Genomic DNA, 25,808 nt, shown 5'->3' with positions numbered 1-25,808 from the left:
GACAGAAAGCAGGGGAGAGTGGGCAGTGAGGGTATTCATGGTCAAGGTTATGGAGCCAAGCTACCACAAGTTGTTTTTGTAGTTGTGCAAAATTAACCGCGTGGCTAATCCTTTTCCTTAAATCATTTGGTTTTCTCTGCAGTGGAAACAATGGTGAACTAATTGGAAAGCTCAGCCCTGGGCCTCCAGTCATACACATACACACACACACACACACAAAAAGGTATTAAACTGCGTGTTTTTGTAAAAACAAACACAAAAATTCTCCACACAGCAGGAAATGGTCCAGATGCTCTCATCGACTGCTTGTTCACTGTTTACGGTGCGACATTTTCAAAAGGAAAGGTTATTAATTTAAATTGACTTTGTACTGTTTGCAGCTATTTGAGTTCGTCTCGCACTGCCGGGGAAATCATCAAATCCGAAGCCACCTTGGGAATACTGCCACGTACAGATGTACCGTCATTACACAGTGGCTCAGTGGGTGGAACCCTCGCCTCAGAGTCAGAAGGTCGTGGGTTCAAGTCCCACTCCAGGGACGCGAGCACAAAAATCCAGATCGACACTCCCACAGTGCAGTGCTGAGAGAGTGTCGCACTGTCGGAGGTGCCGTCTTTCGGATGAGACGTTAAACCGAGGCTCCGTCTGCCCTCTCAGGTGGATGCAAAAGATCCCGTGGCACTATTACGAAGAAGAGCAGAGGAGTGCAGGCCATTATTTATCACTCAATCAACATCACTAAAAAAAAAAAAACAGGTTATCTGGTCATGATCGCATTGCTGTTTGTGGGAGCTTGCTGTACGCAAATTGGCTGCTGCGTTTCCTACATTACAACAGTGACTACACTCCAAAAAGTACTTCATTGGCTGTAAAGCGCTTTAGGACGTCCGATGGTCGTGAAAAGCGCGATATAAAAGCAAGTCTTTCCTTCTAACAGATTCGATGGTGTCTAATTCGCACAAATAGACATTCCCCACCAACTCTTTTCTTCACACTGATTTGAGTCCTAGCCAGTACCGACGTGTGTTAAATTTATCGTCCTCTTCATCACTTCTTTTCTCGGTGGGAAAACTAGACACTTCCAATTTTTTAAAAATCTATAAAAAGAGTAGCAAAAGCAAAATATTTTCCCTTTCAAAAGAAGTGGAAAGATTGCTGTGATAATAGTGTATACACAAACAATACATTGGAAATAGCAGGAGTAGGCCATAAGGCCCCTTGAGCCTGCTCCGCCATTCAATAAGATCATGACTGATCTGATGCTGGCCTGAACTCCACTTCCCCGCCCGCTCCCCATAACCCTTCCTTCCCTTATCGCTCAAAAATCTGTCTATCTCCACCTTAAATATATTCAATGACCCAGCCTCCACAGCTCTCTGGGGTAGAGAATTACAAAGATTCACCACCCTCTGAGAAGAAATTCCTCCTCATCTCCGTCTTAAATGGGCAACCCTTTATTCTGAAACTATGCCCCTTAGTTCCAGATTCCCCCACGAGGGGAAACATCCTCTCTGCATCTACCCTGTCCAGCCATGTTGACACTCCTGTCCTGAGGGAGTGCTGCATTGTTGGAGGTGATGCCTTTCGGGTGGGACGTCAAACCAAAGCCCCGTAAAAAAAAACCACGGCACTGTTTCAAAAGAAGAGCGGGAGTTATCCCCGGTGTGCTGCCCAATATTTATCCCTCAATCAACACAACCAAAAAAAAAAACAGATTATCTGGTCATTATCACGTTACTGTTTGTGGGAGTTGCTTGTGCGCAAATTGGTTACTGCATTTCCTACATTATAACAGTGACTACATTGTGCATTCATTGGCTGTATAGCGCTTTGAGACATCCGGTGGTCGTGAAAGGCGCTATATAAAGCCAAGTCTTTATTTTTTTTTATTTATCCGTACAACATCTTTTCACCAAAATGACATCGGCTGGCAAAATTGGGAAAAAAAAAAAGCTAAAAAAAATATAATGCAGTAAAAAAAGATAGGTATGCTGATTCGTGATCAGATAATTCTCTTTCTTCCTCAGCAACCTCCCGGCCATAACAGAGCTGGCATCTGATTAAAGCCTTCCGCCGATCTGATGCTTGACTACCCTGATGCACAGCACAGCAGCAAAATACAATGCTTCGTCTGAACGTGAACTTGAGGTGTTCCGTGATGCTCCACTGGAGTTGGCCATGATCTGCGCTCTGATGTCCAGTTATCTCCAGACAGGCTGCATGCTGCCTCACACTGAAGGTAAACAAATGTGGCACCATCGATCCTCCACCTTCAGATTTAGACCGTGAGTGGAAGACGAGATACAGATAGCGTCTCCACTGAGGCTGTATCGCAGAAAAATGATCTACTCAAATACTGCTCCCTTCGCCTTGACCCAAAACAAAAAACATGTTTTTACAATATTGGTCAATCTTTTCCAAAGTGTTTCCTAGGTGTAATGTATTTGCTTCATGGGTTCTTTGCTGAAGAATTCATGGCAACACATTGCTATTAAGAACTAGTTGGTTTATTAGCAGAAGTTTAACAATCTCAGGAGGGTTGTGAATCTGTGGCATTCACTGCCTCAGAGAACTGTGGAAGCCGGGACATTGAATAAATTTAAGACAGAGATAGACAGCTTCTTAACCGATAAGAGATTAAGGGGTTATGGGGAGCAGGCGGGGAAGCGGACCGGAGTCCATGATCGGGTCAGCCATAATCGTATTAAATGGCGGAGCAGGCTCGTGGGGCCGTATGGCCTACTCCTGCTCCTATTTCTTATGTTCTTGATGCTACACCTTACCAGTTCATCCACCAGACTCACAGCCATCCGCCTCATCGTGGATCCCCCGAACCCAACTGGCTGGGGTTTTATTGAGTCTTGTTAACATCACGTGACTGGCAAAACCACTCCCAACTCAACAGCTCTCCAAACCTGAGAGCATACTCGCAGGGGCATACATTACACTAATCCACAAATCTGGCACCAAGCTCATGGTCTACAGGGCTGTAGCGATACCCGCCCTCCTGTTTGTCTCAGAAACGTGGACTATATACAGTAGGCACCTCAAATCGCTGCAGAAATACCACCAACGATGACTCTGCAAATCCTACAAATCCACTGGGAGGACAGACGCACCAACATTACTGTCCTCAATCAGGCCAACATCTCCAGCATCGAAGCACTGACGACACTCGACCAGCTCCATTGGGCGGGCCACACTGTTCGCGTGCCTGACACAAGGCTCCCAAAACAAGCGCTCTACTCGGAACTCCTACACGGCAAGCGAGCCCCAGGTGGACAGAGGAAACATTTCAAGGACACCCTCAAAGCCTCCCTGATAAAGTGCAACATCCCCACCGACACCTGGGAGTCCCTGGCCAAAGACCGCCTTAAGTGGAGGAAGAGCATCGGGAGGGTACTGAGCATCTCGAGTCTCGTTGCCGAGAGCATGCAGAAATCAAGCGTAGGCAGCGGAAGGAGCGTGCGGCAAACCAGTCCCACCCACCCTTTCCTTCAACCACTGTCTGTCCCACCTGTGACAGAGACTGTAATTCCCGTATTGGACTTTTCAGTCACCTAAGAACTCACTTTTGGAATGGAAGCAAGTCTTCCTCGATTTTGAGGGACTGCCTATGATGATGATGGATGAAAGCCAATAATCTTATCATAGACACAGGAGGAGGCCATTCAGCCTTGAGCCTGCTCCGCCATTCAATTAGATCACGGCTGATCTGTACCTCAACGCCATTTACCTGTATGAACTCCACATCCTTTGATACCCAAACCCAACAAAAAAAAATCAGTATTGTCACATCTCCCATCACCTCTACATTTATTTCAGCCTCGATCCATTTAGCCCCAACCGCAGACAAGTGAACCACGGTCACCAGTATAACTTCTGACACTCGCTCACCCCCCTTGTGGAGCCATTGGTTTTCTTCCCTTTCTCCCTGCCGTCTTTTGGATGAGACATTAAACCGAGGCCCAGTCTGCTCTCTCAGGCGGATGTAAAAGATCCCACAGCACGATTGCCAAGAGGAGCAGGGGAGTTATCCCTGGTGTCCTGGGCCCAATATTTATCCCTTGATCAACATAAGAAAAAAAAAAGCAAGTTATCTGGTCATTATCACATGGCTGCTTGTGGGACCTTGCTGTACGCAAATTGGCTGCTGCGTTTCCCACACTACAACAGTGACTACACCCCAAAAAGTACTTCAATGGCTGCAAAGCGCTTTGAGACGTCCGGTGGTTGTGAAAGGCGCTATATAAATGCAAATCTTTCTTTGCCTTAAATTTCATGGTTGGGCTCCACAAAGATCACCTCACAGCTGGCGAAGCTCATGTGTTCCTTTAGCCAACCACAACCAACATGCCCCTCCCTCTCCCCCTCCCCCTCCAATGGGGTGTTGACACTTGCTGGGGAAGAGCAGCTCATTGACGACTCGTCCAAACGGCCATTCTTTACGTACAAGCTTCGACAACCGATATCCCTGTGCTATTTCATCGTGGTAGGCATCAGAGCCAAGCCCAATACAGGCCTCAGTAGATGTCTGCCTGCAGAGGTCACTGAATAGCAGCCAGGAGAAGGAGCCCAGGTTGATTCTTGTTTCCCCTCAACCCCCCCCATATCTTGTACACACTGTGATGCCCCAACTACTCCTCGTATCAGACCAGCAAACTCAGCTGAGAAGTTGAGCAGGAAGTCCTGCTACAATTGCACGGGGCTTTGGTGAGACCGTACCTGGACCGTATTTTGGTCTCCTTATCTGAGGAAGGTCAGACTTGTCATAGAGGCAGTACAAAGAAGGTTGACGGGATTGATCCTTGGGATGAGGAGAGATTCTTTGGAGTTTAGAAGAATGAGAGGTGATCTCATTGAAACTTACAAGATACGGAGGGGGACTGACAGGGTAGATGCTGAGAGGTTGTTTCCCGTGGCTGGGGAGCCTAGAACTAGGGGGTAGAGTCTCAGGATGAAGGGTCAGCCATTTAAGAGTGAGATGAGGAGGAATTTCTCCACTCAAATAGTTGTGAATGTTTGGAATTCTCTACCCCAAAGAGCTGTGGATACGGAATCATTGAGTATATTCAAGGCTGAGATAGATAGATTTTTAGACTCTAGAGCAATTAAGGGATATGTGGATCAGGCGGTGTGAAGTTCAGCCGTGATCTTTTTGAATGGATGAGCAGGCTCGAGGGGCCATATGGCCTACTCCCGCTCCCGATTCTTATTCTTAGACTGGTTTTGCTCAGCATGACTCCAGGTGACTCACTGGGTCATCCAAAAAGTCGACAATGGACTCATTTGCTGGCTGTGTGAAGTAATTATTGTGCCTTTTGTGTCACGAGTCATATTCGCTCTTAGCTGCCTGTGGAAAGCACGATCACTGATGAATCACTGCTTACCAGGAGTGGAAAGTCAGGCTTGTGCACACCAGCAGACACAACAGTGAATCTTTCAGCAAGCCTCATCTTTCCACTCCACCTCAAAAGGAGAGTCATTTATAGTCTTGTGAATGTTGTAATTATTTTTTTTGCCTGAGCCCATTCTTACTTATAAAAACTGACGTTTTTTTTCAGTAACATCCTGACTCAGTAATAAATGCAGTCCAGAATCTTTCAGTCAGCAGTACCTTAACTGTGGTGGCACACTTCAAGTACAATCCTGCCATCAGCAGACCAATATGTAAAATTCCAAGCGTTGGTCATGACCATGTAGGTACTGAATACTTAATCGGTATTTTAAAGGCAAACAAACTAATTTGCTGACACCTTCTTGCCGAATCCGAGTGTGCAGAGTTAACCGAGAGCACATGGACTTACCTGAGCACTGCACTGTCACAGGGGCAGTACTGAGGGAGGGCTGCACTGTCACAGGGGCAGTACTGAGGGAGCGCTGCACTGTCAGAGGGCAGTACTGAGGGAGGGCTGCACTGTCACAGGGGCAGTACTGAGGGAGCGCTGCACTGTCACAGGGGCAGTACTGAGGGAGGGCTGCACTGTCACAGGGGCAGTACTGAGGGAGTGCTGCACTGTCGGAGGGGCGGTACTGAGGGAGGGCTGCACTGTCGGAGGGGCGGTACTGTGGGAGGGCTGCACTGTCGGAGGGGCGGTACTGTGGGAGGGCTGCACTGTCGGAGGGGCGGTACTGTGGGAGGGCTGCACTGTCGGAGGGGCGGTACTGAGGGAGTGCTGCACTGTCGGAGGGGCAGTACTGAGGGAGGGCTGCACTGTCACAGGGGCAGTACTGAGGGAGGGCTGCACTGTCACGGGGCAGTACTGAGGGAGGGCTGCACTGTCACAGGGGCAGTACTGAGGGAGTGCTGCACTGTCACAGGGGCGGTACTGAGGGAGGGCTGCACTGTCGGAGGAGCGGTACTGTGGGAGGGCTGCACTGTCGGAGGGGCGGTACTGTGGGAGGGCTGCACTGTCGGAGGGGCGGTACTGAGGGAGTGCTGCACTGTCGGAGGGGCAGTACTGAGGGAGTGCTGCACTGTCGGAGATGCCATCTTTCAGATGAGACATTAAACAGAGGCCCCTTCTACTCTCTCAGATGGACGTAAAATATCCCATGGCCACTACTGCACTCGAGAGGAGACTTATGAGGATGTTGATAGGACTGGAGAATTTTAACTATGAGGAAAGATTGGATAGGCTCGGGTTGTTTTCTTTGGAACAGAGGAGGCTGAGGGGAGACTTAATTGAGGTGTATAAAATCATGAGGGGCCCAGATAGAGTGGATAGGAAGGACTTATTTCCCTTAGCGGAGAGGCCATGGATTTCAAGTAATTGGTAAAAGGATTAGAGGGGAGATCAGGAGAACTTTTTTCACCCAGAGGGTGGTGGGGGTCTGGAACTCACGGCCTGAAAGGGCGGTAGAGGCAGAAACCCTCACCACATTTAAAAAGTACTTGGATGTGCACTTGAAATGCCGTAACCCACAGGGCTACGGACCAAGAGCTGGAAAGTGGGATTAGGCTGGATAACTTTGTTGGCCGGCGCGGACACAATGGGCCGAATGGCTTCCTTCCGTGCTGTAAATTTCTATGATTCTATTCAATGTTTGTTTAAATAGACTATGCTATTGAACTGGGTATTGTAACTACTGTCGCTTTAAACTTTTGGGTCTCCTCACACAATGACCAGCAACTTACTGAGCAAGTCCCGGCTTCACGGACCCAATGAATGAAACGAAAGAACCATCACACTCAGTTTGCGAGATCAAACGCACAACCAACTTTTAAGATTAATTTTCAAATTCATTTCAACAGGGGAGGAAACAAGTAACTGGGACCAAGTTTATATGGTAGAATAGAACAATGCACCCTAGTTAATCAATGGCTTGCAGACAAAAATTAACCAGCAGATACAATTTTATAAGCCGCGATATTCAAAACTGTGCCCTGCAATGTGCCCTTTAACTTTTTTTGGGGGTGCATGGCCTCTTTAAGGGGCTGTGTGGAGCCCATTCAAAATATGGCACATGCACGTTTTTCCCCTTTTAAAAGCCCATGAGCTTGCTGTGCGGGAGCTGCAGGGCGCCCTGAAAGGGAACCTTGGTACCCGGTTCTACGGTCACAAAAATGTATCGCATACCTGGTTCAGAACACACTCACACATGCAAAAAACACATTTTCTCGCGCACACACAGGAAAAAACACATTTGCTCGCACACACATGCACGCACAGGAAAAACACATTTTCTCACGTGCACATGCAAAAACCACATTCTCTCACACACTCAGGAAAAATTAACACACTTGCTCGTACACACGTGCACACAAATGAAAAACACATTTCTCACGCGCACACAGGAAAATCTCATATTCTCAGAATGATGGCAAAGTTACCAACAGCAATCACGTACCGCACTGGGAAGGAGGAGGCTGATCTCATCTGTGCTAGTTATTTCTCAGTTTGGTCACGTGTTCTTGGAAGAAAGTTACTACTAAAGCCCAGTTTAAAGATGTGGCAGAATTGTGCACCACACTCGAGTCAGAACGTAGGCATCTCACAGCAGACTAAATCTTTAGAAGACGCAACTTGCCATCCCATCCAGACATGGAAGAAATAAAACAAACAGAAAGGGCAAAACATCGAACTAGTGGTCAAAGGAAGTGGGGAGAATTGACAGAGGCAATTCTCAGCTCCCCGATTATTTTTGAATGGTCCCTGGAGCGAAATGCCCATTTTAGCAGCCCCTTGGAAACTATGATATCCAGAATGCTTTGCAGAAATGCTCATCATAGACAGTTCCTCGGAGTCGAGGATGACTTGCTTCCACTCAAAGTGAGTTCTCAGGTGATTGAGGAGTCCAATGCGGGATGTACATTCTCTGTCACAGGTGGGGCAGACAGCGGTTGGAGGAAAGGGTGGGTGGGGAGTCTGGTTTGCCGCACGATCCTTCCGCTGCCTGCATTTGATTTCTGCATGCTCTCGGCGTCCTCCCGGATGCTCTTCCTCCGCTTTGGGCAGTCGTGGGCCAGGGATTGGTCACCATCCCCACTCACTATTCCACGTGCAACAGTACAGGCATCAAATGAGACAACAGAAATTAGTGGAAATTATCTGCCCAGATGGGAAAACTCCAGACACAACAAAATGTGTAATTTCAGGGGACCCACATCTGGGAGAGATCTAGAATCACGTCACATTTAAAGAATAGAGAAGATGTAAATGATATATATGATTTGAGTTCCTTACTTGATCCAAGTCCAAAGAAATGCAATACTGTCCAAAATGAATTTGATGCAAAAATAGTAGTTAAATGTCATAGTTGATCACGGAGCCAAACTAACTGCTCTAAATAAGAGAATTAAAACTACCCAACTTCTCCACAGCCTTTCATGACTGGGTCTCAGCACGAGGATTGAACTCAGAAAGTGGGTTGCACGACACTGTTCCAATTTAACGGCCAACATTCTGTCTGGTGTAATACTTTAAATATTTGAATTACACAAGTGTTTATTTTCAAAGGTCAATCATGAACCAGAGAGAGAATAGTGTGTCAAACTTGCTCAACATTTATCTGAACAAGCATCTTTGATGTCCTGATTTACAAGATTAATTAGCTCTACGCTACTGAGTCTCAAGGTGTTCAGCTGCCACGCCCACTTTTGCTTACATTGTTTAAAAGGCCAAGAACCTCTGATGATAGAATCAAAAATTTACAGCACAGAGAAGGAGGCAGTCATTCAGCCCATCGTGTCCACGCTGGCTGTTTAAAAAATCAATACTGCGACCCCCCACTCCTTTTTTTTTTAATCCCCCTCTCTAGCTCGTCTGAAAACCCTGCAACCAGGAATGTTGAGCTGCCATCCCTGCCCTTCTTTCTGCCAAGTCTCAGTAACACCCCCACCCCATTTTCTCATCATCATCTCGCTCGCACACAAAGAATGGCTCCTTCAGTCAGGTACCAATGGGCAGCCCGTCCCTTTGGAATTTTATCCCAGAATGAGTTATTCCCTTCGGGTAGACACTCGACACCAAGGAGATTAGTACCTGGCTCTATCGAGCAGAATAATTGTTTTTTCTTGGGGAAAGAAAACATAACTGGGGTGAAGCCTCTTGTGCTTAAAATGTGAGGAAAACAACCTCAACATTCAACTGGTTCACACTGCGGTTTACTATCGATGGACCATGCTCAGAATGTGGTGGAGCTGAAATGAAGCCCTAAGTGGATTTGGTCTGGGTCTGCACCTACTGCATTCATCGGCTCGACTGCAAGCTCACACAAGATGGCTTTCCCCTCGTGTCGTTTCATGCAGTGGAGTTGAATCTTTGTAAATGGGCTGCCAAAGGTGAGGAGAGCCGCTGATAATGAACAAGGTCCATTTCACAGCAGTGCAACACGACAAGGAATCTGGATTCCTTATAGAGGACCCCACAGTACAACCTGAAGGATCAAACCTTCCTCACAAACAGTGGGCAACCATCAACCGCCTCAGAACCGGTCACGGTCGATGCTGCCAACTTCGAAGATTAAAGCCTCCCCATCCTGCGACTGTGGAGCTCCTAATCAGACCCTGGAGCACACCATTGAGCCCTGCCCTCAGAGGGAATTCACAGGCAGCCTGCGGGATATCCACGCTGTTGCACCGGGAGCTTTGGCCTGGATATCTGACTTGGTTATCGACGTTTGATTTGCTTTGCGACGACCATATGGAAGAACAATAATAATCTGGATTTTGGAGTTGCAAAATTACATTGCAGCTGCAGCGTCGAGAATCTCGGAGTTCCGCAATCCGGGACGATGGGTGGGCAGGGTCGTCCGGAATCCGTAAAATGTTCCGGAATGCGGACCCGACGCCCCTGCCCACCTCGGGTCCCGCCGCTGCCCTTACCTCGGGGTCTCCTTGGCGGGGCCCGCCCCGACGACGACCACCTTGGTGAGGCCCAACGACTCGAGCAGCTCCTCGGCGGGAATCCCCTCCCCTGCCCCGCCCCCCGGCCCCCTCTGACGTTCTGAAATCCAGAAATACCCGAACCTGAACTCGGATGTTTCTGGATTCGCGATGTCAGAAACAAATCGAAAGCCTGGAATCCGGAAAGGCCTCGGTCCCGAGGACTCTGGATGTTCGGGCGCTGTGCCTGTACAACAATCTGCGTAATTTGGCTAAAGTTACAGGATTTTAAGCTTCATGAAATTGAATAAAATTACGGATTACGTTAAACCAGCTGTATGGAGCAGTAACATTTCTATACAAGTTAATTAGTTTGTAGCTATATACCACAGTAACATTTCTATATTACATTAGACTGTAGCCACATAATGAATGCAGTAACGTTTATACATGTACGTATTTGATTACTTGCACACAATCACAGTGTTAAAACACTAAAGTTTACAGGTTATATTTAAACCTATTTATAATGATAAACTGCAGATTAGATAACACAAAAGCAAAATACTGCAGATGCAAGTTTGTTTTCTAACTTGTGCCATTTTTGCCCATCATACCTTTGGTCTCTCGAATCTCTTCTGCCTTCCATCCTATCGCCGCCCTTCCCCTTTTGTTCTTTGCTCCCCTCCCCGCTTTCCCTGCCCCTGCACTTCCTTAAGAACCTGTTACATCTCAAACTTTTCCAGTTCTGACGAAGGGCCACAGATCTGAAACATTAACTCGGTTTCTCTCTCCACAGATGCTGCCTGACCCCGCTGAGATTTCCAGCATTTTCTGTTTTTATTGAGGATTGGGTAACGTGTCTTTAAACATGCAGCACTAGGCTGCAAGTGAACAGGAGGTAATTTGAAGGACGTGGAAAATCTGTATTGAAATCAAACCCTTTCAACTCCTCTCTTTACACATGCAGACTGAACTTAAGACTGTAAATAAAATTCTAACAGGCTTTTACTGAGACAACTATGCTGTTGCTTTGCAATGAGACAGCTTCAGACCCGATCAGCTACTTATTCAGGTTTACAAAAGCAAAACACCGCGGATGCTGGAAATTGGAAATAAAAACAGAAAATGCTGGAAATACTCAGCGGTTCAGGCAGCATCTGTGGAGAGAAACAGAGTTAATGTTTCAGGTTGATGACCCTTCGTCAGAACTGGAAAAAGTTAGAGAAGCAACATAAGAACATAAGAAATAGGAGGAGGAGTAGGCCATACGGCCCCTCGAGCCTGCTCCGCCATTTAATACGATCATGGCTGATTTGATCATGGACACAGCTCCACTTCCCTGCCCGCTCCCCATAACCCCTTATCATTCAAGCAACTGTTTATTCCTGTCTTAAATTTATTCAATGTCCCAGCTTCCACAGCTCTGTGAGGCCGCAAATTCCACAGATCCACAGCCCTCAGAGAGAAGAAATTTCTCCTCATCTCTGTTTTAAATGGGTGGCCCCTTATTCTAAGATCATGCCCTCTAGTTCTATTCTCCCCCATCAGTGGAAATATCCTCTCTGCATCCACCTGGTCAAGCCCCCTCAAAATCTTATACATTTCGATAAGATCACCTCTCATTCTTCTGAACTCCAATGAGTAGAGGCCCAACCTCCTCATAAGTCAACTCCCGCATCCCCGGAATCAACCGAGTGAACCTTCTCTGAACTGCCTCCAAAGCAAGTATATCCTTTCGTAAAAATGGAAACCAAAACTGCACGCAGTACTCCAGGTGTGGTCTCACCAATACCTTGTGTAGCTGTTAAGGTGTTAAGCAAGTGCAGATGTAGGGAAAGGGAGGTGGGGGTCAGGGGAGGAAAGAACAAAAGGGAAGGTCTGTGATAGTGTGGAAGGCAGGGGAGATTAAATGACAAAAGGGATGATTGTACAGAGCAAAGGGCCATAACCATCATCTCCCACCCCCCTTTCCCTGCACCTATACTTGCTTAAAAATCTGTTCCATCTCTAACTTTTTCCAATTCTGACGAGGGGTCATCGACCTGAAACGTTAACTCTGTTTCTTTCTCCACAGATGTTGCCTGACCCCACTGAGTGTTTCCAGCATTTTCTGCTTTTATTTATCCAGGTTAATTGTGTTGGGGAGAGTTGGGTCGTCTCCCTGGTCCAGATCACGAACTTCAACGCAAACCTCCCACGAAGACAAGGCTCTCAGGTCTAAGCTGAAACTGAGACACGCTTCGGAGAAGCTTGACATTTTTGAAAGACTGGAGAGAACTATGCTTTTGGCCAACAAAGCCCATCGGCCTCTCCCAAAATGAGCAGAGTCCCTGCAATGCTGTGAATGGTTTGCTGTGAAGCTTAATTTGAAAATGAACAGCAACAGCACATAAGCAAGGAGTATATTCATTGATTCGATACACAATTTATTAAAAAGAAACCCACTACATATAAACCTAGAAGCTTCACTTTCACCACACACATTACAGCTATACCTACTTGGCAACAGACATGAGTGGGCCCAGTTAAACCAGTACAGAGAGATGTTTTTCAATGTAGAAAAGGTATAAGGAGACAGAATAAAGTTTGAAGCAAAAAAAAAAATGTAGTGTTGCACAAGCTGTAATTTAAGCAAACTTCACGACATTCTTGAACAATTGAGAAACATATAAAGTGGCAAAAGGTAGCAGGGTGGAAGGGAGCGGGAGAAACAGGTGTACACCCTTTTGAATGCTGAGGATTTTCAAATAAAATACAGCACAACAATTCAAAAATAGGAAATAAATGCAATTTAAAAGTGGAAAACATTTGGAAAGAAATCCAATATTTTACAGTTCATTAACAGAAAGTTCAGCACAGAAATCTACGGTCACTATGATGGACGGTTATGAATCTGTGCTTCGTAAAAATAATTAACTTTGTGAATTAAAAAAGATTGTGCACGTTATTACCTGATACATGTCATCCTAACTACTCAATCACACATGTTACTTGACAAAGGGTTTGAAGGCAAAACCGCCTAGTGATTCTTCAGAATCTGTAGGTGGCGTTTATATATTAAATTTAAGCGTGAACCCAAACTAAATCTAATGAATAGTGCGTGCATTAAGCATTTTTATTGTTCATTCAGAAGCATTCCCAGTATTGCTGGATTTGAAATATTGGCAAGTTATTCAGCATTCAAAACAGTTAAGGAGACCACGGCCTCTTATGAAAGTAGCACCTGCAGATATGAACAGAAAAACTTGGAGCTAGTGATGGGCGAGGTGATGGCGCATACATTAGACAGACTGTCTCCAGTTTACGTGTATGGAAAACGGCTCTACAATCCTGCGCTAACAGTCCTCTTTACATTGAATTTGACTATATTCTGAATACAATTCGTGAAATGGTACGCCGTTAAAGGCGCTATATAAATGCAAGACGAAAAGGCAGCTAGTTTCTTTTGTGATCCATAATGCATTAAAACAAAGCCATCACATCACCCACTCACTAGTCAGAAGCCAGGAACGCAGAGCTTTACTTTTAAAGAGACAGTAATCATTTTTTCTGGACCTAGAATGGGCTTGCTTGCACCTTTGAGAAAATCAAACACATTCACTTTCTCTTTCTACATTCCTAGTATCCGTCAACCTCTCATTATCTTGCAATAGGTTTGCTTTTTTTTTTGAAGGGGACAGGGGAACAAGGTGTCATTGAACAATTACATCTAATCACATCCGTCAAGAAAGATTTGAGTGTTAGGAAGTGTGGCAGGGAAAGGGTAGGGTGAGAGTCAGTATTGCAAGACTGCCAAAGAATTGAGCACAAAAGTACCATGAGAGTAAAATCGAGAATAGTTGCCCTTTGTGGAATATAAAGCAATATGGCATATGCACATTGCGGACTGAAGTGTTCCCAGTCTTTTAAAAAGGAGGTCCATCATTATCGTTTCTGAATGGGAGAGAACACACACAGCTAAGATTTTTTTTTGACAACAGTACAACTTACTTCGCGTTTCTTTTTAAACAAAAGGCAGATTACATTAAAATGGCTGTTGTGCAGTTTGATTTATAACTGAGTAACAAAATTATTTAAGTCCAGAAAGGGCTGCAACCATTTAAAAACGTTCAAAAATGATCCCCCCAAAACCATATTACCGGAAAATCTTGCTTGTGCGTTAATTTCCACTCGTCATGATGTTTGGTCATGCTTTTTATTTACATTGACATTCATGACTGAAATGCACATGTAAACAGCGACAATGGGAAACCCCCCCAAGTGAACATGTTCGGTGACAATGCAGCTGCAGGCTATAGCCACTAGGGAGCGGTATAGCTCCGCTGCATCCTGCGGCATATTGAGCAATGCCAGAGGAGATCTATTCGTACTTTAAAAAACATTAAACTGAAGGTTTTGGTCACGTGGCCTAAAAATGCCAAGCTCTTATGAAATTTTGAATAACCTCTTCATTTATTTTTTTAAAAAACACTAGCCTAACAGGTGGAAGAAAGAGTATGTTATTATGCAGGTTTGATTTTAATAGGATTATAGAGTCAAGCTCCTGTACATAGGTCGTCAAAAAATGATGTGCTGCATCTTTAAGATCCTGAGAAGTCAATCAAATGATGGAAAAGCGAGATAGGAAACAGCGCTCCACTGTGTAAATAAGGACAGACTCATTCACACAAGAGTTCATATTCTGCCACTGTTCATTGTTGAGACTCTGACCTTCGTGCTCTGTATCGCCGCTGGCCGGTTGACCTCCGAGTCGCGATGGTCGCGGTGAACCCCACCAAGCAACACAGGGACGTGGTGCTGAATTTCAGAGTGTCAAGCCAACCGGGAACATAGGTCTGCAGGTAGTTCTCCGTCAGATGCAAGCCCATCACCATCAGCCAGAGCAGGGAAGCCACTGCGTCGATCCTCCGCAGCCTAGGGAATTCGGCGAAAGAAATAAAAAATATATATATATGATTAAAAACACACAATGTTCCACAGCAAACAGTGAGGAGGGTCAGGGTGATTATCAAACATACGGGAATGATGAGGTACCCACTTACTTTCTTGGAGGAGATAGTTGACTTTGAATGGTTTGTTGTTTCGCATTCTGTCCCAACGTTCCGGCTAATTTTTTTTTTTAAGGGCTGCGCAGCCCATTCAGATTATCGCGCATGCACTTTTTTTTTTCCATTATAAAGCCGTTGAACAGCCTGCGTGGGACCTCCAGATTGCTGCATGGCCACACAGCTCAACGGGAACGTTGATTCTGTTCCCTCCAGACTCTGTGTAGAATCAGAGAATCTTACAGCGCAGGAGGTGGTCATTTGGCCCACTGTATTTGTGCCGGCTCATTGAACGAGCTATGAAATTAATCCCACCGCTCCCCTGCTCTTCCCCCCCCATAGCCCTGCACATTGCTCCTTTTCAAGTATCTTGGCAGTGCCTTTCAGATCATAACTTGCCACGTAAAAAGATGTTTCACCTCCTCCCTGGTTCTTTTGTCAATTATCTTAAATCTGTGTCCCTTGGTTGGGGACCCACTCGCCAGTAGAAACACTTCATCTAGATTTACTCTTGTATTTCTGAACACCTCTGTTAAATCTCCCCATATACTTTCTCTGCTCTAAGGAGAACAATCTCGGCTTCTCCAGTCTCTCTACATAACTGTTGGAGTGAATTTTCGGACAGAGCAAAGCATGATGGGGTAAGCCAACTATCTGCCTTTCCACTAAATGAACTTTGTACCAAGAAGCCTATCTGCTGTCCCTGATATGAGCTCTGCAGCAACAAGTGACTCCTGGCCAGGTGCAGGCCACTATTTCATAGAAAGCTTTGCAATAGAATAACTAACCACAAAAGAAGTTTCAGATGAAGGGTCCCAAACTCGCGCCATGCTATCAGGTTGCATTAGGACTAAAAAGTTGTATGTAAATGAATTGCATTGCCATATGGATTGATTGGTTGTATGTAAATGAATTTAAATGATTGTATTCCGCCCCCTGTAAACTGCTTATAACCCCGCGGCACAAGGCACTCGGGGAGTAGGTGTTTGCAGATCGCGGGACCTCAACTCTTCTCCCAGAGCTCTGTGAGCAATAAAGTTGTCTCTCTTACTTTCTTAGAGTCTATGTGAATTTATTTTCACTAACAAATCTGAAGACCTTCATCCCCATTAGCATTCTGGTAAATCCCCTCTGCATCCTCTCCAAGGCCTCGACACATCCTTCCTACAGTGTGGAGCCCAGAATTACATAATTGGCACAAAATCTAGGCGGGTGGGCGAATGAGAATTTTTTTCAAGCAGTGAGTTGCGGAGATCTACAATGCACTATTGCAAAGGGTGGTGCAATAGTAACTTTCCAAAAAGAATTGTATATTTGAGAAATGTGCAGGGCTACGAGGAAAGAGAAGGGGAAATGGGATTAATTGGATTGCTCTTTCAAAGAGCCGGCACAGGCACGATGGGCTGAATGGCCTCCTGTTCTGTATAATGCTGTGAATTGCTCTCGCTGAGGCCTAACCAGGGAGTTATCAAGGTTTGGATCGTCTGTGACCAAAGGAGCAGAGGTTGATGGGTAGATATCCCACACTTCACTCCTGCCGATCGAGAGTCATTTATTCGGAATCACACGATTTGCCGGACGCTGGCTCTGGGATTCAATTTCCTTTCCTCCGAGGAAGTTATTTTCCATGGGTTTGTTGTCGCTGCATTGTGATACGGATCAGTAATCCAGCAACACCAGAGTTGAAAGCCGGAGTCTATACACAATTGTACACCAAATTTTAATATATTTTTCTGACATTTAAATACTCTCTGCATCCGAGTGAACCGGGTGATTGCTGTCGCCTTTAAGCAGGAGCAGAATTTCTTTGACGAAATCACCTACACGGAATCATAGAATAGCACAGCACAAAGGGAGGCCATTCGGCCCATCGAATCTGCACCGTCTCTTTCGAAGAGCGATCCAGTCAGTCCCACTCGCCCGCTCTTTCTATTCCTGAAATTTTTCCGAGTATTTATCCAATTCCCATTTGAAGGTTACTACACATGACAACAGTGACTACACTCCAAACGTACTTCATTGGCTGTAAAGCGCTTTGAGACGTCTGGTGATTTTGAAAGGTGCCATATAAATGCAAGTCTTTCTTTATTTTCTGTATCCACCACCCCATCAGGCAGTGCATTCCAAATCTAACCACTTGTGTAAAAAAGTTTTCCCCGGTGTCACCTGACTCTTTTTTTGTCAATCGCCATAAATCTGTGCCCTCTCAACCTGCAAACCCACAGGACTGTGCTCACATTGCACTCCTCACAATACAAAATAAAGATATTAATTTGCTTGCACACCGTTCCAACAGCCCAGAGTAAGCGACCAACGAGGTAACCATCCCCTCCCCCATGCCAGGATTGATAGTTTCTCGGGATAATCTTTTCTCTTCAGTTGACGTGCGCTGTACAGGTAACCGCATTCTCTCATCCATCGTTTGTCTAAACCGGATTTTGCCTTGTCAAGTGGGGCACTGCTCTAAACACCTGCAGCGTGATCAAAGTGGCAGTTTGCTGCGGCCCGAGGGAATTGAGGATACAGTTACCTTGGTAAGCCCGCATCCTTAACTCTAGCAGGTTTCGGCAAATCAGGCTACAGATTCTGCACACGCAGCAGAACTATTCTCTCTGCACAATGAATATCGGAGGGTTAGCAGTGTAGGAGGCAGGCATAAAACAGCAATTGGACAGGGCGAAGCATCCCCCGATACAGTTAACGGCACTTGGAGGTCTTGGGCTGGATTCTCTGGCCCTTTGCGCACCGGAACGACGTGAAAGGTGGAGCCCAGGTCCCCTGCGCCCCGCTGCCATCCTCCGGTCAGGTTTTGCGGCACCCACCGCCGGGAAAAGCTGCGCCAGGTGTGCAACGCCTCTGGTTGCGACGCCGGCAGTACTTTGGGCTTTTGCCCGATCCGTCCGCCCGGAAGGGCGCCCGCAGTGACCGCCTGGGAAATCGGTGCGGTCCAGCCATGCCGGCGGCGGAGAGAAAGGTAAAGTGCTCCGAAAGTAAGTGCGAGTGTTTGTTCTTATAACTTTTTTTTTTTAAGCAATTTGTGTTGAGGTGGCAAGGGCAATGTTTGTTTTTTTCTCCGAGCTCACACTATCCCGACTATCTGCTTCCTGTCTGCCAACCAGTTCTCTATCCACGTCAATACATTACCCCCAATACCACGTGCTTTAATTTTGCACACCAATCTCGTGTGTGGGACCTTGTCAAAAGCCTTTTGAAAGTCCAAATACGCCACATCCACTGGTTCTCCCTTGTCCACTCTACTAGTTACATCCTCAAAAAATTCTAGAAGATTTGTCAAGCATGATTTCCCTTTCATAAATCCATGCTGAACTTGGACCGATCCTGTCACTGCTTTCCAAATGCGCTATTACATCTTCAATAATTGATTCCAACATTTTCCCCACTACCGATGTCCGGCTAACTGATCTATAATTCCCTGTTTTCTCTCTACCTCTTTTAAAAAAGTAGGGTTACATTAGCTACCCTCCAATCCCTAGGAACTGATCCAGAGTCTATAGAATGTTGGAAAATGACCACCAATGCATCCACTATTTCTAGGGCCAGTTCCTTAAGTATTCTGGGATGCAGACTATCAGGCCCTGGGGATTTATCGGGCCTTCAATCCCATCAATTTCCCTAACACAATTTCCTGACTAATAAGGATTTTCTTCAGTTCCTTCTTCTCGCTAGACCCTCGGTCCCCTAGTATTTTCAGGAGGTTATTCGTGTCTTCCTTAGTGAAGACAGAACCAAAGCAATTGTTCAATTGATCTGCCATTTCCTTGTACCCATTATGAATTCACCTGATTCTGACTGCAAGGGACTGCAAGTCTTCACTAATCTTTTTCGCTTCACATATCTATAGAAGCTTTTGCAGTAATTTTTATGTTCCCTGCAAGCTTACTCTGGTACTCTATTTCCCCCTCCTAATTAAACCCGTAGTCCTCCTCTGCTGGATTCTAAATTTCTCCCAGTCCTCAGGTTTGCTGCTTTTTTTGGCCAATTTATATGCCTCTTCCTTGGATTTAACACTATCCCTAATTTCCCTTGTTAGCCACGGCTGAGCCACCTTCCCCTTTTTATTTTTACACCAGACAGGGATGTACAATTGTTGAAGTTCATCCATATGATCTTTAAATGTCTGCCATTGCCTAACCACCGTCAGCCCTTTAAGTATCATTCGCCAGTCTATTCTAGCCAATTCACATCTCATACCAGTGAAGTTACCTTTCTTTAAGTTCAGGACCCTAGTCTCTGAATTATCTGCGTCACTTTCCACCTTAATAAAGAATTCTACCATATTATGGTCACTCTTCTCCAAGGGGCCTCGCACGACCAGATTGCTAATTAATCCTCTCTCGTTACACAAGACCCAGTCTAGGATGGCCTGCTCTCTAGTTGGCTCCTCGACATATTGGTCTAGAAAACCATCCCTTGTACACTTCAGCAAACCCTCCTCCACCGTATTGCTACCAGTTTGGTTAGCCCAATCTATATGTAGATTAAAGTCACCCAGCGGTTTGCGAACCAGGAAAAATAAAACACGACTCAACTCTCACCCAACTTCTAAAAATACACTTTTGTGATAGTGAGCAGGGACAAACGCTCAGGTGCTATGATTAGCAACACTGTCATTTTCTTTTCCTTTTTGAAAGTATTTAGGTTGGTGCTACAAATTGTGACCAGGACTAATTTTCCCTCCCATTCCACTCGCATCTGAATTATTATTATTTTTATTCATTCCTGGGATGGGGGCGTCACTGGCAAGGCCGGCATTTATTGCCCATCCCGAATTGCCCTTGAGAAGGTGGTGGTGAGCCACCTTCTTGAACCGCTGCAGTCCGTGTGGAGAAGGTGCTCCCACAGTGCTGTTAGGGAGGGAGTTCCAGGATTTTGACCCAGCAACGATGAAGGAACGGCCAATTATATTTCCAAGTCAGGATGGTGTGTGACTTGGAGGGGAACGTGGAGATGATGGTGTTCCCATACACCTGTTGCCCTTGTCCTTCTAGGTGGTAGAGGCCGCGGGTTTGGGAGGTGCTGCCAAAGAAAACCCTTTTGAACAGGTAGGTGCTTCCAAACCCCTTCTGAAGACCCCGACTCTCGCCAGGGTCCTTGCCCATTGTGGGCCGTGCCTTCAGCTGTTTCGGCCCTAATCTCTGGAACTCCCTCCCTAAACCTCTCCTTCCACCTTTAAGACCCAGCTTAAAACCTACCTCTTTGACCAAGCTTTTGGTCACCTGTCCTAATGTGGCTCGGTGTCAAATTTTATTTGAAAACGCTCCTGTGAACGTTTTAAGTTAACGGTGCTATAGAAATGCAAGTTGTTGTTCGTTGTGCGAGTATGTTATTCAACCATGGAGGGAGTTACACATGCACACACACACACACCTTGTAGAAGTTACTGGAATACCAGAACAAGGAGCAATGCTCCCCCTCCCCCCACGCGCCCGCCGCCCCCCCCCCAGGATGGGAGTTATCCCGTCAAAAGGTACACGTGCAGAAATGCAGCTCAGGTGTGATTTCCTCGTGGTTGAATAGCTTAACGACAATCGCATGCCTAGACACACCATTAAGGAACAGAAGATGCAGAGTATCAGGGAATGGCAGCACAGTGGTGGTGTTACTGGACTCGTAATCCAGAGGCCTGGACTAATGATCCAGAGACACGAGTTCAAATCCCACCACGGCAGCTGGGAAATTTAAATTCAGTTCATTAAATAAATCTGGAATAGAACATAAGAAATAGGAGCAGGAGTAGACCATTTGGCCCCTCGAGCCGGCTCTGCCATTCAATAAGATAATGGCTGATCTAATCCTGGCCTTAGCTCCACTTCTCCGCCCGCTCCCCATAACCCTTGACTCTCTTATCGCTCAAAAATCTGTCTATCTCCACCTTAAATATATTCAATGATCCAGACCCCACAGCTCTCTGGGGCAGAGAATCCCACAGATTCTCAAACCTCAGAAGAAATTCCTCCTCATTTCTGTTTTAAATGGTTGACGCCTTATTCTGAAACTATACCCCCTGGTTCTAGACTCTCCAACCATGGGAAACAAGCTCTCAGCATCTACCCTGTCAACCCCCCTCAGAATCTTAGACGTTTCAATAAGATCGCCCCATTCTTCTAAACTCCAATAAGTATAGGCCCAACCTGCTCAACCTATCTTCATATGACAACCCCTTCATTTCATGAATCAACCTCGTGAACCCTCTCTGAACTGCCTCCAGTGCAAGTATATCCTTTCTTAAATAAGGAGACCAAAACTGTACTCAGTACTCCAGGCGTGGTCTTACCGACGCCCTGTACAGTTGTAGCAGGACTTCCCTACTTTTATACTCCATCCCCCTTACAACAAAGACCAACATTCCATTTGCCTTCCTAATTACTTGCTGTACCTTCATGCTAACATAGAAACATAATAGGGCCCAAGTTTCCGCACGATAAAAAACGGGCGCCCCTCCGAGCTGGGCGCCCGTTTTTCGCGCCTAAAACGGCGCCTAAAAAAAAGCTCGCGATTCTGGAGCGTTCTGCAGCTTCTTGTCTGATTGGCGCGGCGCCCAGGGGGGGCGGAGCCTACACTCGCGCCGATTTTGTAAGTGGGAGGGGGCAGGTACTATTTAAATTAGTTTTTTTCCTGCCGGCAACGCTGTGCGTGCGCATTGGAGCATTCGCGCACGCGCAGTGTGAAAAAAACATTGGCACTCGGCCATTTTTGTTGTTCTTTGCAGCTGTTTAATTTTTGAAATTTTTTTTTTTAATAAAAGCACATTGCCATCAGCACATCAGCACTTGCAGCCTTCTCACTGTCTTCTTCCCCCCCGCCTCCTCTCTCCCCCCCCCGGGTGCAGAACGGGCGCCTCTCCCCCCCCCCACGGGAAAGAACGGGCGCCTCCTCTCCCCCTCCCCCCCCCGCGGGCAGAACGGGCGCCTCCCCCCCGCCCCCGAAAAGAACGGGCGCCTCCCCCCCCCCCCCCCCCCCGCCGCGGAAAAGAACGGGCGCCTCCCCCCACCCCCCCCCCCGCGGGAAGAACGGGCGCCTCAGGCTGACTGCAGCATTCTCTGTGCCTGAAGCACTTTCACACAGGTAGGAAGATGGTTTATTTAATCTTTTCTTTGCTTATAAATGTTTATTCAGGTTGGATTTATTTGTATTATATTTGTAGAAGTATAAATAAGGATTTATTGTAGAATTTAATGACTTCCCTCCCCCCCCCCCTCCCCCTCCCCCCCCACCTCGTTCTGGACGCCTAATTTGTAACCTGCGCCTGATTTTTTATTGTGTAGAACAGGTTTTTTCAGTTCTACAAAAATCTTCACTTGCTCCATTCTACTTTAGTTTGGAGTACGTTTTCACTGTGGAAACTTTCAAATCAGGTGTCAGTGGCCGGACACGCCCCCTTTTGAAGAAAAAATTCTGTTCCAAAGTAGAACTGTTCTACCTGACTAGAACTGCAGAAAAAAAAATGTGGAGAATTGCGATTTCTAAGATAGTCCGTTCTCCACCAGTTGCTCCTAAAAATCAGGCGCAAATCATGTGGAAACTTGGGCCCATAGAAATTAGGTGCAGTGTAGGCCATTTGGCCCTTCGAGCCTGCACCACCATTTAATAAGATCATGGCTGATCATTCAACCTCAGTACCCCCTTCCTGCTTTCTCTCCATACCCCTTGATCCCTTTAGCCGTAAGGGCCATATCTAACGCCCTTTTGAATATACGAACTGGCCTCAATAACTTTCTGTGGTAGAAAATTCCACAGGTTAACAACTCTCTGAGTGAAGAAGTTTCTCCTCATCTCGGTCCTAAATGGCTTACCGCTTATCCTTAAGACTGTGTCCCCTGGTTCTGGACTTCCCTAGCATCGGGAACATTCTTCCTGCCTCTAACCTGTTCAATCCCGTCAGAATTTTATGTTTCTATGAGATCCCCTCATTCTTCTAAACTCCAGTGAATACAAGCCCAGTCGATCCAGTCTCTCCTCATATGTCAGTCCTGCCATCCCGGGAATCAGTCTGAACCTTCACTGCACTCCCTCAATAGCAAGAACGTCCTTCCTCAGATTAGGAAACCAAAACTGAACACAATATTCCAGGTGAGGCCTCACCAAGGCCCTGTACAACTGCAGTAAGACCTCCCTGCTCCTATACTCAAATCCCCTAGCTATGAAGGCCAACGTACCATTTGCCTTCTTCACTGCCTGCTGTACCTGCATGCCAACTTTCAATGACTGATGTACCTTGACACCCAGGTCTCGTTGCACCTCCCCTTTTCCTAATCTGTCACCATTCAGATAATATTCTACCTTCCTGTTTTTGCCACCAAAGTGGATAACCTCACATTTATCCACATTATACTGCAACTGCCATGCATTTGTCCACTCACCTAACCTGTCCAAGTCACCCTGCAGCCTCTTAGCATCCTCCTCACAGCTTACACCGCCACCCAGTTTAGTGTCATCTGCAAACTTGGAGATATTACACTCAATTCCTTCATCTAAATCGTTTATGTATATTGTAAATAGCTGGGGTCCCAGCACTGAACCCTGTGGTACCCCACTGGTCACTGCCTGCCATTCTGAAAAAGACCCATTTATTCCGACTCTCTGCTTCCTGTCTGCCAACCAGTTCTCTATCCACGTCAATACATTACCCCCAATACCATGTGCTTTAATTTTGCACACCAATCTCTTGTGTGGGACCTTGTCAAAAGCCTTTTGAAAGTCCAAATACACCACATCCATTGGTTCTCCCTTGTCCACTCTGCTAGTTAAATCCTCAAAAAATTCTAGGAGCTTTGTGTTTCATGTAAAAGGACCCCCAGATCCCTCTGTACCACCACATTGTGTAATCTCTCCCCATTTAAATAGTTAGCTTTTTTATTTTTCCTACCAAAGTGGGTAACCTCACAGTTTCCCTCATTATACTCCATCTGCAAATTTTTGCCCACTCACTTAGCCTGTCTATATCCCTTTGCAGATTCTTTGCGTCCTCCTCACAACATACTTTTCCACCTATCTTTGTCTCAGCAGCAAATTTGGCTACATTACACACGGTCCCTTCATCCAAGTCATTAATATAAACTGTAAATAGTTGAGGCCCCAGTACTGATCCCTGTGGCACCCCACTAGTCACAGTTTGCCAACCTGAAAATAACCCATTTATCCCAACTCTCTGCTTTCTGTTCGTTAGACAATTCTCTATCCATGTTGATATATTAACCCCCAACCCTGTGAGCTCTTATCTTGTGCAGTAGTCTTTTATGTGGCACCTTGTCAAATGCTTTCTGGAAATCCCAATACACCACATCTACTGGTTCCCATTTATCCACCCTGCTCGTTACATCCTCAAAGAACTCCAGCAAATTTGCTTCACAGGAGACAAAACAAATAAATTTGACACCGAGCCACATAAGAAATTACGGCAGATGCTTGGTCAAAGAGGCACATTTTAAGGAGCGTCTTTAAAGGAGGAAAGAGAGTGAGTAGAGGTTTAGGGAGGAAGTTCCAGAGCTTGGGTCCTAGGCAACAGAAGGCATGGCCACCAATGGTTGAGGGATTATAATCAGGGATGCTCAAGAGGGCAGAATTTGAGAAACACAGATATCTTGGGGGGTTGTGGGGCTGGAGAGATAGGGAGGGGCGAGGCCATGGAGGGATTTGAAAACAAGGATGAAAATTTTAAAATCGAGGCGTTGCTTAACCGGGGAGCCATTTTAGGTCAGCGAGCACAAAAGAGACAGAGGTAGACTCGGGACTCGCCTTATACGTCCAGCCAGAAGCACAGCCAATAAGCAGGTGAAGAGGCCAGTGGCAACAACAGCCATTTGGTGGTTTTTCCCGTAATCCCACGCGCCGCGCAGGTTGACCAGCATTCCCTCTGGCACCATGCCCAGCAGCTCCTCCCAGCCGGTGAAATCCTGGACGGCATCCTCCTCCGACGTCTCGTTGCTGCCATTGGACGGACGGGACATCGCTTCTGCCGCCAGCGTTTCAGCCGGAGGGTTCTGGCCGGCAAGCGGGCCGCCTGGTCCGTAAATTGCCATGGCAACCAGCACCGCACAGCTGACAAAGGCCACGAAGCGGAGGATCAACACCCTGATCGGAGTGGATAGGCTGGAATAATAGGACGTCTGCAAAAGAAAAGCAGGGCATTAGGTGCATTGAAGACAGAGAATTTTAGCCAGATCCCCTGTATTGACTTTTTTAAAAATTAAAAAAAATCAAACTTTATCAACCAGAGAATGATACAGCACAGGAGACAAATATTTGACCCGTCGTGCCTGGGCGGGCTCTTGGAAAGAGCTATCCAATTAGTCCCACTATCCTGCTCTTTCCCCATAGCTCCGCAAATTATACAAGTCATACATAGTTCCACAACCCACTCATTTACAGAAAAGGGGAGGGGGGGAAAAAGAGAGGGGGCGCGCGAGAGGGAG

At 46.3% G+C, this 25,808-nt stretch overlaps 1 protein-coding gene across 6 annotated transcripts in view; it reads right to left on the bottom strand.

Annotated features, from left to right (window-relative positions):
- Positions 1 to 25,808, bottom strand: part of tmem201 (transmembrane protein 201) — a 218,079-nt gene that overhangs the window by 119,663 nt on the left and 72,608 nt on the right. For 5 of the 6 annotated variants that reach the window (XR_011587647.1, XM_070860511.1, XM_070860514.1 and 2 more), the window contains 2 exons: positions 25,132 to 25,502; positions 15,041 to 15,244 (listed from right to left, as the gene is read on the bottom strand). Coding sequence is in view for 5 of the 6 variants with exons in the window: in XM_070860511.1 (XP_070716612.1) it covers positions 15,041 to 15,244; positions 25,132 to 25,502 (575 nt within the window). In the remaining variant the exon portion in view is untranslated. Of the gene's footprint in view, positions 1 to 12,739; positions 15,245 to 25,131; positions 25,503 to 25,808 lie in introns of those variants that run through there. The other variant, XM_070860515.1, reaches the window with a different exon arrangement.

This window comes from Pristiophorus japonicus, chromosome 18 (genome assembly GCF_044704955.1).
Source record: "Pristiophorus japonicus isolate sPriJap1 chromosome 18, sPriJap1.hap1, whole genome shotgun sequence".
Classification (NCBI taxonomy): domain Eukaryota; kingdom Metazoa; phylum Chordata; class Chondrichthyes; family Pristiophoridae; genus Pristiophorus; species Pristiophorus japonicus.
This window is presented reverse-complemented; position numbering and strand designations above follow the sequence as displayed.